Source organism: Cherax quadricarinatus, chromosome 19 (genome assembly GCF_038502225.1).
Source record: "Cherax quadricarinatus isolate ZL_2023a chromosome 19, ASM3850222v1, whole genome shotgun sequence".
Taxonomy (NCBI): Eukaryota; Metazoa; Arthropoda; class Malacostraca; order Decapoda; family Parastacidae; genus Cherax; species Cherax quadricarinatus.
Window position 1 is genome coordinate 40,970,136 of NC_091310.1, and position 13,822 is coordinate 40,983,957.

Sequence of the window (13,822 nt, forward strand, 5' to 3'; positions counted from 1 at the left end):
AATTTTGGAAAGTTTCCAGACATAATAGATATGCTCACGGAGAATGTAAACAAACTGGGTGGGATGCACCATATTTGAAAGACCGCTTGCTGTATAGCAAATTTTGGTCATAATTTGAAATCGCTGTATTAGCGGAACGCCGTAAAGCGGGGCCCTACTGTACAGTATACAAACTTTCAGTTCAAAAATCTGCCGTGCTCAAGCTGAAAAAAATACAAGGTTCTTGGTACTTTAAATTCTTTTAGTGACCTCATAAAGTATTGCTTTTTCGTATTCTGTGCTTAAGCATCATCTTGTATAAGTCGTGTAATGGCATTAATATCTGTAGTGACCTAAAATTGAGTATCAGTATTGACAAAATTTTGATATCATCCCATTTCTACCTTATACAACACACAGGGCTTCAACCAAGAGTACTAAACTCTGTTCTGCCTATTTTACAGGAATCTATTATTCAAGTGATAATAAAACATTCTTATTGATGCTTTTTATGTAGTACAGGTCCTCCATCACAAATCCGGCATCATTGGGACCTGTAGTGTGCCGGATTACTGAGTTTGCTGAATTACAGAGTGGTTAGGTTAGAATACACTTAATAAAATTAACCAACTTGACTTACACAGTTCATTGATCATCGGCAAAAATCGAACATTTCCACTACTTTGAGCTCAATTTCAAGGTACTTTTCGTAAAGAAAGCAATCAAAATCATGTCTATTTCTGTAATATATCTTCCATTCTATCAAATGAGTCCAAAAAAATGAGAATACAACCATAAAAACCATACGAAAATATACTGCAAAGAGGCGGCTAATGGCCGAGAGGTGAACTCCCTTATTTATCGTCCGTCTTTTTTATTTTTGTTGTACGTTAAGAAGCATCTTTCCATCATACATTGCCCAAGTTTCAATGAGATAGCCCAACAAACAACCGAGAAAAAAAAATTTACCAAAAATCATATATGGCAAGCCCAAGCTAGGTACTGGAAATAAGTCACGTTGTCTGACTTTTCTGGGTTATCCTAGGTTCTCTATACATACGCTGCTATGTATGATAATCTATGTAACTGTATTTGTGTATACCTGAATAAACTTATTTACTTCTAGTCTGTCAACTGAGTACAAGAAACCGCCCATTCACTTATTTCAACTACCCAATAAAGTGGTCAGAAATTGGCAATTTGGCTGATTTCACACAAATTTCAACAGATGCCAATTTCAAAATAGTGTCCAGAATAAACAATGTAGACATTCCTGGCACTAAAATAACATTTTCTCTGTTCATTAGTCACGGCTACAGGCCCCTCTTATATTACTCTTGTTTATCATTTGGAATTTTTATTCACAAAAAAAAAAAATAGAAGATTTACTGTCATGCAGACTACTGCATTATTGTAATAATTGTATAAATAATGTCAATCCATTCTTGACTCCGTACTGGAATTTGGACTGGCAGGCGGACAGGTATTGTTTACTCTTGAGCTTCGCTAAAGAATAGAACATTTTCGCTACTGTGAGCGCAATTTCAAGGTACTTTTCATCATGAAAGCAATCAAAATCATAACTATTTCTGTAATATATCTTTCATTCTATCAAATGAGACTGAAAAAATGAGAATACGTATAACCATAACAACCATACAAAAATATACCGCTAAGCGGCCGCTAATGGCTGAGAAGTGAACTCCGCTATTTATGGTCTGATTTCTTTCATTTTTGATGTATATGACGAAGTATCTTTCCATCATACATTGCCCAAGTTTGAATAAGATAACCCAACAAACAACTGAGTAAATAATAATAATAATATCTTTATTTACTACACGTACATGTACAAGGTATACAGGCCTAGCTGACATCAGTGACATACTACTGTATAGAAAGGCACTTGTTATGCTGAGTATTTCAAGAAAATTAGGTCAGTGTCCCAGGTTAACACCCACACTAGTCGACTAACACCCAGGTACCCATTTACTGATGGGTAAACATAGACAACAGGTGTAAAGAAACACGCCTAATGTTTCTACCCTGGCTGGGAATCGAATATTTACCAAAAATCATATATGGCTAACCCAAGCCAGGTACTAAAAATAAGCCACGTTGACTTTTTTGGGGTTATCGTAGGTTCTCTACACATATGCTGCTATGTGTGATAATCTATAGAGAGAAAATAACTTTTTTGTTTCATGTTTATGGTGGAGTACGAGTGTATATCATAGCCCTGTGCTATACTCTGTTTTCTCTAATATAAGCCATATTATTCATTCTGGAGTATTTAACATGTTTTATGTTATTTATATTGTTTCTTATGTCATATTAGATCAATTGTGATAGGCAAATAAGCTGTAGTGTTGATATTAGCATAATAATAAAGCATATTCTCCTGCTTCATGAGACTGAGCTCATGACAACCGACAGTGGCTTCAAAGCCACCTTATCTTTAATGGATAATGTACTGTGTAGGTGCTTTACATAATGAGAAGCATTTCTTTTATTCATTGGAACCATGGCTAGGGCTAAAAGTAAGCAGGTTAAAACAATAAATGGAGAAAAAGAAATTGGAATGACTTATGTAGCAAGTAACACCACCAAACAGTACCAGCAGGTTGGTGTGGCGACCCTGGAAATTTTAAATTATGCTAGCCAAAATTAGTGCCGAATAACTGAAGGAACCGAATAACTGATTGCTGGATTTGTGATGGCAGACCTGTACTTTATATAGAATATATTTTTTCATAAAATGCTGAGTGCACATTTTTTCCAATACAGTAAATGATTCCTTTGCTGTAATTGGCTACCTCTTTTCTCTATTCCTTATTTTTATCATAATTTTTGTTTACTTCTACAGTGAGCAAAAAAGAAGATTAAAAGCAGAAAAGAAAGCACAGGAAAAAGCAGAAAAGGAATCTGGTAAAGCTGACCAGGTCACTCCATCAGCCAAGCCAAAGAAGGTAAGAATGTGAATCTGTTTAATGAGTTCACATGAAAATACAACATAATTTTTAGCTATTGACTGATATTGTAGACAAAATTATCTTATAGAGCATTGTTAGGTGGCCTTAAATAAAAAGTTATTCCAGTCTGAACACTAGTTTTGGAGATTTTTACTTATAGCATGTATTTTGACCTATTGTATACATGTTTGTGCATGGAGCATTGTTTACTGCTTGATTTGGTTCATTTCATATGAATTTTTCTAGCCTAAGTTAGTATATTATCCCTCATTTGCTCTCTCTGGTGTTCTCAGAAATAACTTTTTTACAATTTGGGATTTTTATGACCTTTAATCTTGTAAGTAAAGCTAAATAATAACAATAATTTCAGGTGAATGAAGAAGAAATTAGTGCTAATGAGTATCTGAAGTTGAGGATACAGTCTATTCAGCAACAGAAAGATGAAGGCCATGTTGTGTACCCACACAAGTTCTACGTGTCCATCTCCCTTACTGAGTTTTTGAGAACTTATGAAAGTTTGGGACAGGGAGAAGAAGGAAAGGAAGAATTGTCACTGGCTGGCAGAGTTCATGCCATTCGAGAAAGTAGTCAGAAGCTTCGGTTTTACGATTTAAGAGGAGAAGGCGTAAAGTTGCAGGTTAGATCCAGAAATTTATAAAGCACACTAACATTTTGCATTTGCTGTGTTTTATATCATAAAACTGTATAGGCATATTATCATAGGTAGGAGTTGTATAGTTCTTGGGGAATATTTGTGCATCTGTATTCATGACATTCCTTGAAATTGCTAACTAAGACAATTTGGAATTTGTTTCGAACTAATTCTCTTTTGCTATGTGAGGTGAATAGTTTGTCATTCATGCTTAGAAGACTACTATCCCCAAAGTTTAGTAGGTAGCTCTTCTCTTTTCCTAACACATGGTCACCCTATGGTAGTGGAACTTGACTGTCTTCATACTGGGTGGATTTCCTACCTGAAGTAAACCTAGAGGATGTTCTGGGGTCAGCACCCCCACGGCCCAGTCTTTGACCAGGCCTCCCGGTGAATCAGGGCCTGATCAACCAGGCTGTTACTGCTGGCTGCACATAGTCCACTGTACAAACCACAGCCTGGCTGATCGGGTAATGACTTTAGGTATCTCTCCAACTCCCTCTGGAAGGCAGCCTGGGGTCTACTGGTAATTTCCCTTTTGCCTGGTGGGAGGCTGTTGAACAGTCTTAGTATACCAATGGCACCCCTACTTTTCATTGGGGGGCATGTTGCACCATCTGCCCAGTCTTTTGTTTTCTTAGGGAGCAATTTATGCATGCACATTTGCTACCAGTCCCTCTAGGATTTTCCAGGTGTAGATTATGATGTATCTTTCTCGCCTGTGCTCCAGTGAGTACAGGTTGAGTGATTCCAAGTGTTCCCAATAATTAAGGTGTTTGACGGAACTTGTGTGTGCAGTAGAGGAACTCTTTACATTCTCTAGATCTGCAGTTTCACCTGCCTTGAATGGAGCTGTTGGTGTACAGCAGTATTCCAGCCTTGAGAAAACGAGTGATTTAAAAAGGATCATCATTGACTTGTCATCCCATGTTTTGAAGGTTCTCATTATCCATTCTATAATTTTCCTTGCATATATGATAGTGACACTGTTGTGATCCTTGAAGGTGATATCCTCTGACATTAACTCTCCTAAGTACTTCACACTACTTTTCCACTCTATTGTGTGATAAGAGTTTGTAGTGGGATTGTCGTAACTACTATGGTTTATTGTATGAGGTCTGTACCTCCTGATCCCTTTTAACCCTTTGACTGTTTCAGGCCCCTCTCTGAAACTTGTCATTCTATGTCGCCAAATATTCGAAAAAAAAAAATTATTTTTTCTTATGAAAATGTTAGGAATATTTTTCTGAGTGTTTTAAATCTAAAAAAAAAAATTTGCCATCAGTACTTACCGAGATATAGAGCCGCAAAGTTTGCAGAAAGTGACGTGCGTACGGCAACAGCGGCAACTGCCGCCCACCCGGTATTCTTTTATTTACTCTAATTCAAAGGTTTCTTGTATTTTTCAATATTTTTCTGTTCCAGGTAACTTATGTGGCCTGTGAGACCAATGTAAGGTGCAGTGTTCAAATATACACTCATTTTTACAACACAATAACAGAACAAACTTTATCACTATTAGTTTGTGTATACACTTTGTTTACACAAACAAACAATACAAAACAATGTTTATTACTATTGTTCCATAATATATATACATATGTACAGTCACGCAACACGTTCCTAGAACTGCTGCAGCTTGTGGAACTCTTCGAAACATGGGTATATGCAGAGGGGCACTTGACACTCCTCACACATAAAACGAGTGTCTCTGCGTGTTTGTGGGCGTTTTGTGGTATGTGTACATACATAACACCTCTTCTGAGCATTTTTCTTGGCAGTAGTAGGAGGCAGTTGCATGGGGTAGTGATCACCAGGCCTGAAATGAGATGACGTGTGTTGGTAATTTCGTGGGCGCTGGTCTATTGCAGGTGTTGCTCCTTGGTACTTTGCAATTATTTGTCTGATTACTGACAAGCAAAATTCACCATATTTTGGTGTTTTGTTGATCTTCAACTTGTATATGTTATAAGCATTCAGCATAGAGATATCAACAAGATGGAAAAAAGTTTTATATACCACTTATAACTCTTGCGTACACAGTCTGCAAACCCAATCTGCATGTCACATTTGTCCACTAAGCGCATATTGAGGTTGTAGTCCACGACAGCTGCAGGCTTTAGAATGGGTTCATTGGTCTCTGTTGTGCCTGCCACTGTGTACCATTTCGTTTCGGTGAACTGATGTCAATAATGTGGCATCACGTTTGTCATGCCACCGAAATGCCATGATGTCATTGGCAGCAAAGGCTTGCACCTCACCTCTGTGAGTGCCAGCGTCGAACCTTGGCATATGTTTATGATTACCACGCACTGTACCACACACGTCTGTCAAGTTCACTCGCAAGAAATCACTGAGTAAGGGGCTTGTGTACCAGTTATCAGTAAATAACATATGCCCCTTACCAAGATATGGTTCCATCATTGTTCGAACCACATCACCAGAGATACCCAATAACTTCATGGTATCTCTCAAAGTATTACTGCCAGTGTACACAATGATATCCAAAACTAGACCACTTCTGCAATCACACAGTACAAATAGCTTTATACCAAAGCGTTTCCTCTTGCTTGGTATATATTGCTTGAATGAGAGTCTTCCTTTGAATAAAATCAAGGACTCGTCAATAACAAGCTTCCTGAAGGGATAAAAATACATGCAGCACTTTTGTTTCAGGTACATAAACACATTTCTTATCTAATATAACCTGTCGCTTCTGTCAGGCCTGGTTTTGTCTGAAAAGTGTAACATACGTAACAGTATCAGGAAATGATTGACACCTATAATGTCACTAAAACCTGGAGTTGAAATCAGGCATTCTGTTGCCCAGTATGTGGTGACAGTGTGCTTATACACATGTGGCATAAGCATTATTGTGGCAAAAAACAGGTACATCTCTGCCACAGTTGTCTCCTTCCACTTGTGTAGCTGTGATTTTGGTGAGAGAATTGTATTTGCCATGGTGTAATCACAGTATGTGTTTGTTTCCCTGACAATGATGTCCATCAGGGGTTCATCGAAGAATAACTCAAAGCAGTCCAGTTCACTGGCATTGTTCCCAAGTGGACATGATGGCTTTATTCCACTTTGTGTTTCATCAAAGTCATGGGGACTGGGAACAAACTCGTCACCGTCCTGCCAATCCCAGATGCGGTCTGCTGGTGGGGTCTGGATATTGTACCGTGGTTGTACAGGTTGTGGTTGTGCAGGTTGTGGGAGTGCAGGTTGTGGGAGTGCAGGTTGTGGGAGTGTGGGGTCGGGTGAGGCTGGTTGTTGTGCAGAGTCAGCAGCGTGGGTAGTAGCGTGGCCCGCTGATGGTGCCACATGGGCCGTGCCACCCTCACTATCACCACCACTGCCTGCTCCCTCACTCACATCATTCATACCCATCGTTACAATATCGTCATCTTCACTATCAGGTCATGGTGTAGGGCCACGGGATGTGCTCCCAGAGTTTCTCCTTCCCCTTGGAACAACATATGAAACACTACCAGACCGCATGCTACGTCGTACATACTGCCACTTCACTGGGGAATATTCACCCTCACTGTCACTAGAACTGCTTTCAATGACCTTGAAATCACTATCACTATCACATTCACTGCTATCATCTGGGTGTTGTACACGACCAAATAGTTTCCTCTTTCATCCTGGTACAGGCGAACGTGAACGTGAACAAGCCGGCCCAGCACCAGAGGTGGAAGGTTGTGGGTCATCTGGGTTTTCATCACTAATAACGTTATCCTGGGCACTTTTTCCAGTAACACTCACTTCAAAACCCTGGAATTCACTGTCACTGGCATTTTCATCGCTGTTAGAGCTATCACTTGGGAACAAAAGACCTCCAATCCGCCGAGGAGTGAGGAACTTCTTACCGAGAGGCATGGTGAAAATGGACTAACAAGATGGCGTTCCCACAATGCACCGCTGGGTCCCAGATTTTTTTCACAGGGTGCACACCAACCACCGAGACCCATTCTCTCTCATGTAGGCCTACCAGGCCTTTCCCGCTTGATTTGAAGCCGCTAGAATTTGTGCGTATAAATACGTCAGAAACATTGGCTCGTAAGACGTATTTATACGTCGTAAACAGTCAAAGGGTTAAATGGTATGCAGGGCAGTTGGTGTTGTAGCATTGTTTTTTGAGGACTGATGAATGGCATATTTCAGGGTGGAAGTGTTTTTAGGAGGTAGAACAACACACATCTTTGGACAGGAGGTCTCGACATTTTTTGGGGTGCTCAAAGTTGGACATCCCATTTGTTTTCCCGATATTCCATGCTTACAGATGCCCCAAGCATAGAATTTGCACCATTTTGCTTTTTGTTGGCTAGAATTTGTGATTGATGCATTCTCAATTTGTGCATTTTCTAGAATTGCACCACTGTCTTCTTCATTAACCCTTTGAGGGTCAACAGGCCTTGCCAGAGACTTGTTCTCCGGGTCGGCCAAATTTCAAAAAAAAAAAAAAAAAAAAAAAAATTCTTATGAAAAAAGTTTTTTTTTTTCTAAACATTATAGGCTAAAAAAATTTTTACCATCAATATTTACCGAGATATGGAGGCGTGAAGTTTACCAAAAAGGAGCATCATGTGGTAACATCGCCGACTACTGTCACCCGGTATTTTTTTATTTAGCGTTTTATATACTATTTTCTATTATTTTTTAATTTTTCTTTTCCAAGTAACTTTTATGGCCTGTGAGACCAGTATGATCAGTATTTTGTAAGTTATTTCTTTTTCAGTACTACACAATAACGGAATAAACACTGTTGTCATTGTTTTGTTTACAGAAAATATTTACACAAACAAACGATATGAAATGTTGTTTATTACTATTTTTCTATATTTTATATACAGATATACAGTCACAGGGAATGTTTCTAGAAGTTCTGCAGCCTGTGGAACTCTTTGAAACATGGTGTCATGCACAGTGGTGTTTTACACTCCTCACACATAAAATGAGTCTCTCTCCGTTGTTGTGGGCGTTCTTTTGTATGTGCACAGATGTAACGCCTCTTGAGCCTTTTTCTTGAAAGCAGTAGCAGGCAGTTTTACCAGGAAGTGATCACCATGCTTCAAACGAGAAGGAAGTTGTTGAAAATTTGGTGGGCGGTCTATTGCAGGTGCTGTTCCTTGGTACTTGACTACTATTTGTCTGATGACAGACAAACAGAATTTGCCGTATGGTGGTTTGTTTCTGTTCCTCATCTTATACATATTATAAGCATTCAGCATGGAAATGTCCAGAAGATTTATTTATTTATTTATTTATTTATTTATTTATTTAATGTCTTTGCAAACAGTACATTGAGATTGTATATACAATAGTGGGATGCAATGCAGAGAGAGCCTCTATTATGCCTTGGCATTATGGGCCAACTTAACATTATTGGCTTACATTCTACTTAATTTAGGTAGTAGGTTGGTAGACAGCAACCACCCAGGGAAGTACTACCATCCTGCCAGATGACTGTGAAACAAAAACCTGTAACTGTTTTGCATGATGGTAGGATTGCTGGTTTCTTTTCGTGTCTCATAAACACGCTAGATAACAGGGATATCTTGCTACTCCTACTTACACTTTGGTCACACTTCACAGACACGCACATGCATATATACAGGAAGGCCCCACTTATACGGCGGGTTAGGTTCCAGGCTACCGCCGTAAAGCGGAAACCGCCGTAAAGTGGAACACCCTTTTTTTCCACTTATAAATGCATACAAACACTAGATAACAAGTTTACACTAACATATATTAAGTTAGCAATAGAACCAGGCATCAAAAAACAATAAAAAGGTACAATACACACATAGTGCACTTATTACTTACCTTAAAATATTTATAGTCTTAATCTAGGGTGAGACAAGTAGTATTTATTGTAAGAAATCAAGTGTGGTATGTATTGTAATAGCCAGGCTACCTCACCAGGCCACCCCACCCACGCATACTATTCTATGATATTTAAGCATCCCAGAGCGATAAAATGTATATACAGTTCACTCATTACTTACCTTAAAATATTTGTAGTCTTAATGTAGGGTCAGGAGTAAGTAAATGAGATAAAACGAATAAATGAGAGAGAGAAAGAATGAGTACATGAGAGGTGACAGGCCAGGCACAGAGTAAACAAACCAGGCTCCCACATCTTATATTTATGTTTATTTATTCTATTGTGGGGTGTATTTATCATCTTTTTATGTTATGTATCGTGTTTATTATATAATTTTGAAAAAAATATCATGGCTGGATTAATGAAAATGTGTATATTACCGTAATATACGACATTTAATGAGACTCGGTGACTATTGTTATTATCACCACTTGTGGAAGTCGTCTGCTACCACAGCTCACATTTATGTTTATTTATTCTACTGTGGGGTGTATTTATCTTATTTATATGTTATGCATCGTGTTTATTATATAATTTTGAAAAAAATATCATGGATGGATTAATGAAAATGTGTATATTACCGTAATATACGACATTTAATGAGACTCGGTGACTATTGTTATTATGGCGTCACTTGTGGAAGTCGTCTGCTCACATCTCACATTTATGTTTATTTATTCTACTGTGGGGTGTATTTATCTTATTTATATGTTATGCATCGTGTTTATTATATAATTTTGAAAAAAATATCATGGATGGATTAATGAAAATGTGTATATTACCGTAATATACGACATTTAATGAGACTCGGTGACTATTGTTATTATGGCGTCACTTGTGGAAGTCGTCTGCTCACATCTCACATTTATGTTCATTTATTCTACTGTGGGGTGTATTTATCTTATTTATATGTTATGCATCGTGTTTATTATATAATTTTGAAAAAAATATCATGGATGGATTAATGAAAATGTGTATATTAACGTAATATACGACATTTAAATGACTTGATGTATGTAAGTTTATTTAGGTACAGGTATACATAAGTATAATTATCAGAGTATATATAAAATATGAAATAACTTTTAAAAACATTTGAAATTTTGGAGTTTCCAGACAAAATGGAGAGACTTAGTGCTTACTGAGCTCATGGAGAATGTAAACAAACAGGGTGGGGCACGGTGACCGTATTAGAAAGTCAGGTGGGGGGAGCCGTATAGTGAGTTTTGGTCATAATTTGAAATGTCCGTATTAGCGGAACGCCGTAAAGTGAAACGCCGTAAAGCGGGGCCTTCCTGTATATACATACATCTAGGTTTTTCTCCGTTTTCTAAATAGCTCTTGTTCTTCTTTATTTCTTCTATTGTCCATGGGGAAGTGGAAAAGAATCTTTCCTCCGTAAGCCATGCGTGTCGTATGAGGCGACTAAAATGCCGGGAGCAATGGGCAAGTAACCCCTTCTCCTGTAGACATTTACTAAAAAAGAGAAGAAGAAAAACTTTATAAAACTGGGATGCTTAAATGTGCGTGGATGTAGTGCGGATGACAAGAAACAGATGATTGCTGATGTTATGAATGAAAAGAAGTTGGATGTCCTGGCCCTAAGCGAAACAAAGCTGAAGGGGGTAGGAGAGTTTCAGTGGGGGGAAATAAATGGGATTAAATCTGGAGTATCTGAGAGAGTTAGAGCAAAGGAAGGGGTAGCAGTAATGTTAAATGATCAGTTATGGAAGGAGAAAAGAGAATATGAATGTGTAAATTCAAGAATTATGTGGATTAAAGTAAAGGTTGGATGTGAGAAGTGGGTCATAATAAGCGTGTATGCACCTGGAGAAGAGAGGAATGCAGAGGAGAGAGAGAGATTTTGGGAGATGTTAAGTGAATGTATAGGAGCCTTTGAACCAAGTGAGAGAGTAATTGTGGTAGGGGACCTGAATGCTAAAGTAGGAGAAACTTTTAGAGAGGGTGTGGTAGGTAAGTTTGGGGTGCCAGGTGTAAATGATAATGGGAGCCCTTTGATTGAACTTCGTATAGAAAGGGGTTTAGTTATAGGTAATACATATTTTAAGAAAAAGAGGATAAATAAGTATACAAGATATGTAGGGCGAAATGACAGTAGTTTGTTGGATTATGTATTGGTAGATAAAAGACTGTTGAGTAGACTTCAGGATGTACATGTTTATAGAGGGGCCACAGATATATCAGATCACTTTCTAGTTGTAGCTACACTGAGAGTAAAAGGTAGATGGGATACAAGGAGAATAGAAGCATCAGGGAAGAGAGAGGTGAAGGTTTATAAACTAAAAGAGGAGGCAGTTAGGGTAAGATATAAACAGCTATTGGAGGATAGATGGGCTAATGAGAGCATAGGTAATGGGGTCGAAGAGGTATGGGGTAGGTTTAAAAATGTAGTGTTAGAGTGTTCAGCAGAAGTTTGTGGTTACAGGAAAGTGGGTGCAGGAGGGAAGAGGAGCGATTGGTGGAATGATGATGTAAAGAGAGTAGTAAGGGAGAAAAAGTTAGCATATGAGAAGTTTTTACAAAGTAGAAGTGATGCAAGGAGGGAAGAGTATATGGAGAAAAAGAGAGAGGTTAAGAGAGTGGTGAAGCAATGTAAAAAGAGAGCAAATGAGAGAGTGGGTGAGATGTTATCAACAAATTTTGTTGAAAATAAGAAAAAGTTTTGGAGTGAGATTAACAAGTTAACGAAGCCTAGAGAACAAATGGATTTGTCAGTTAAAAATAGGAGAGGAGAGTTATTAAATGGAGAGTTAGAGGTATTGGGAAGATGGAGGGAATATTTTGAGGAATTGTTAAATGTTAATGAAGATAGGGAAGCTGTGATTTCGTGTATAGGGCAATGAGGAATAACATCTTGTAGGAGTGAGGAAGAGCCAGTTGTGAGTGTGGGGGAAGTTCGTGAGGCAGTAGATAAAATGAAAGGGGGTAAGGCAGCCGGGATTGATGGGATAAAGATAGAAATGTTAAAAGCAGGTGGGGATATAGTTTTGGAGTGGTTGGTGCAATTATTTAATAAATGTATAGAAGAGGGTAAGGTACCTAGGGATTGGCAGAGAGCATGCATAGTTCCTTTGTATAAAGGCAAAGGGGATAAAAGAGAGTGCAAAAATTATAGGGGGATAAGTCTGTTGAGTATACCTGGTAAAGTGTATGGTAGAGTTATAATTGAAAGAATTAAGAGTAAGACGGAGAATAGGATAGCAGATGAACAAGGAGGCTTTAGGAAAGGTAGAGGGTGTGTGGACCAGGTGTTTACAGTGAAACATATAAGTGAACAGTATTTAGATAAGGCTAAAGAGGTCTTTGTGGCATTTATGGATTTGGAAAAGGCGTATGACAGGGTGGATAGGGGGGGCAATGTGGCAGATGTTGCAAGTGTATGGTGTAGGAGGTAGGTTACTGAAAGCAGTGAAGAGTTTTTACGAGGATAGTGAGGCTCAAGTTAGAGTATGTAGGAAAGAGGGAAATTTTTTCCCAGTAAAAGTAGGCCTTAGACAAGGATGTGTGATGTCACCGTGGTTGTTAAACCCTTTCAGGGTCCAAGGCCCAAATCTGGAGTCACACACCAGTGTCCAAGAATTTTCAAAAAAAAAATTTGTTATTTTTTCTTATGAAATCGTAGAGAATCGTTTTGTGAAGGTAATAAAACAAAAAGTACGAAATTTGGTGGAAAATTGACGAAATTATGCTCTCGCGAATTTTGATGTGTCAGCGATGTTTACGAATCGGCGATTTTGCCGACTTTGACTCCCATTTTAGGCCAATTACATTATTCCAATCAACCAAATTCTTAGCTATTTCACTAGTATTACTTCTATTCTATCGATTGAGCACAAGAAATCGCCAAGTCAACTGTTTCAACTACAAAATAAAGTGATCGGAAATTGTTAATTTGGCCAATTTAACACAAAGTTCAAAATATTCCAATTTCAAAATAGGGTCCAGAATGAACAATGTAGGCATTCCTAGCACTAAACTAACATTTCCTCTGTTCATTAGTTATGTTTTGAGGCTTTACAAATAAATTCCATTTTGATTATTTTTTCACATAATGAATTTTTATTCACACCAAAAAATAGAAGATTTACTGTTATGCAATACTGTAATAATTGTATAAATATCATCACCACATTTGTGAATGTATATTAGACCCACCAGCTGACGTGTATTAGATGTGTGAGGTCGTTTGTTTACTCTTGAATATCGGCAAAAATTTAACATTTCCGCTACTTTGAGCTCAGTTTCAAGCCATTTCCAATGCTAAAACCAATCAAAATCATCTCTATTTCTGTAATATGTTTTCCA

At 38.1% G+C, this 13,822-nt stretch overlaps 1 protein-coding gene across 4 annotated transcripts in view; it reads left to right on the forward strand.

The window, feature by feature from the left end:
* The window catches only part of LysRS (Lysyl-tRNA synthetase), a 52,849-nt gene that overhangs the window by 24,262 nt on the left and 14,765 nt on the right, over positions 1–13,822 (forward strand). For all 4 annotated transcript variants that reach the window (XM_070086718.1, XM_070086720.1, XM_070086721.1 and 1 more), the window contains 2 exons: positions 2,846–2,948; positions 3,322–3,588. In XM_070086718.1, the coding sequence (XP_069942819.1) occupies positions 2,846–2,948; positions 3,322–3,588 (370 nt within the window). The remainder of the gene's footprint in view (positions 1–2,845; positions 2,949–3,321; positions 3,589–13,822) is intronic.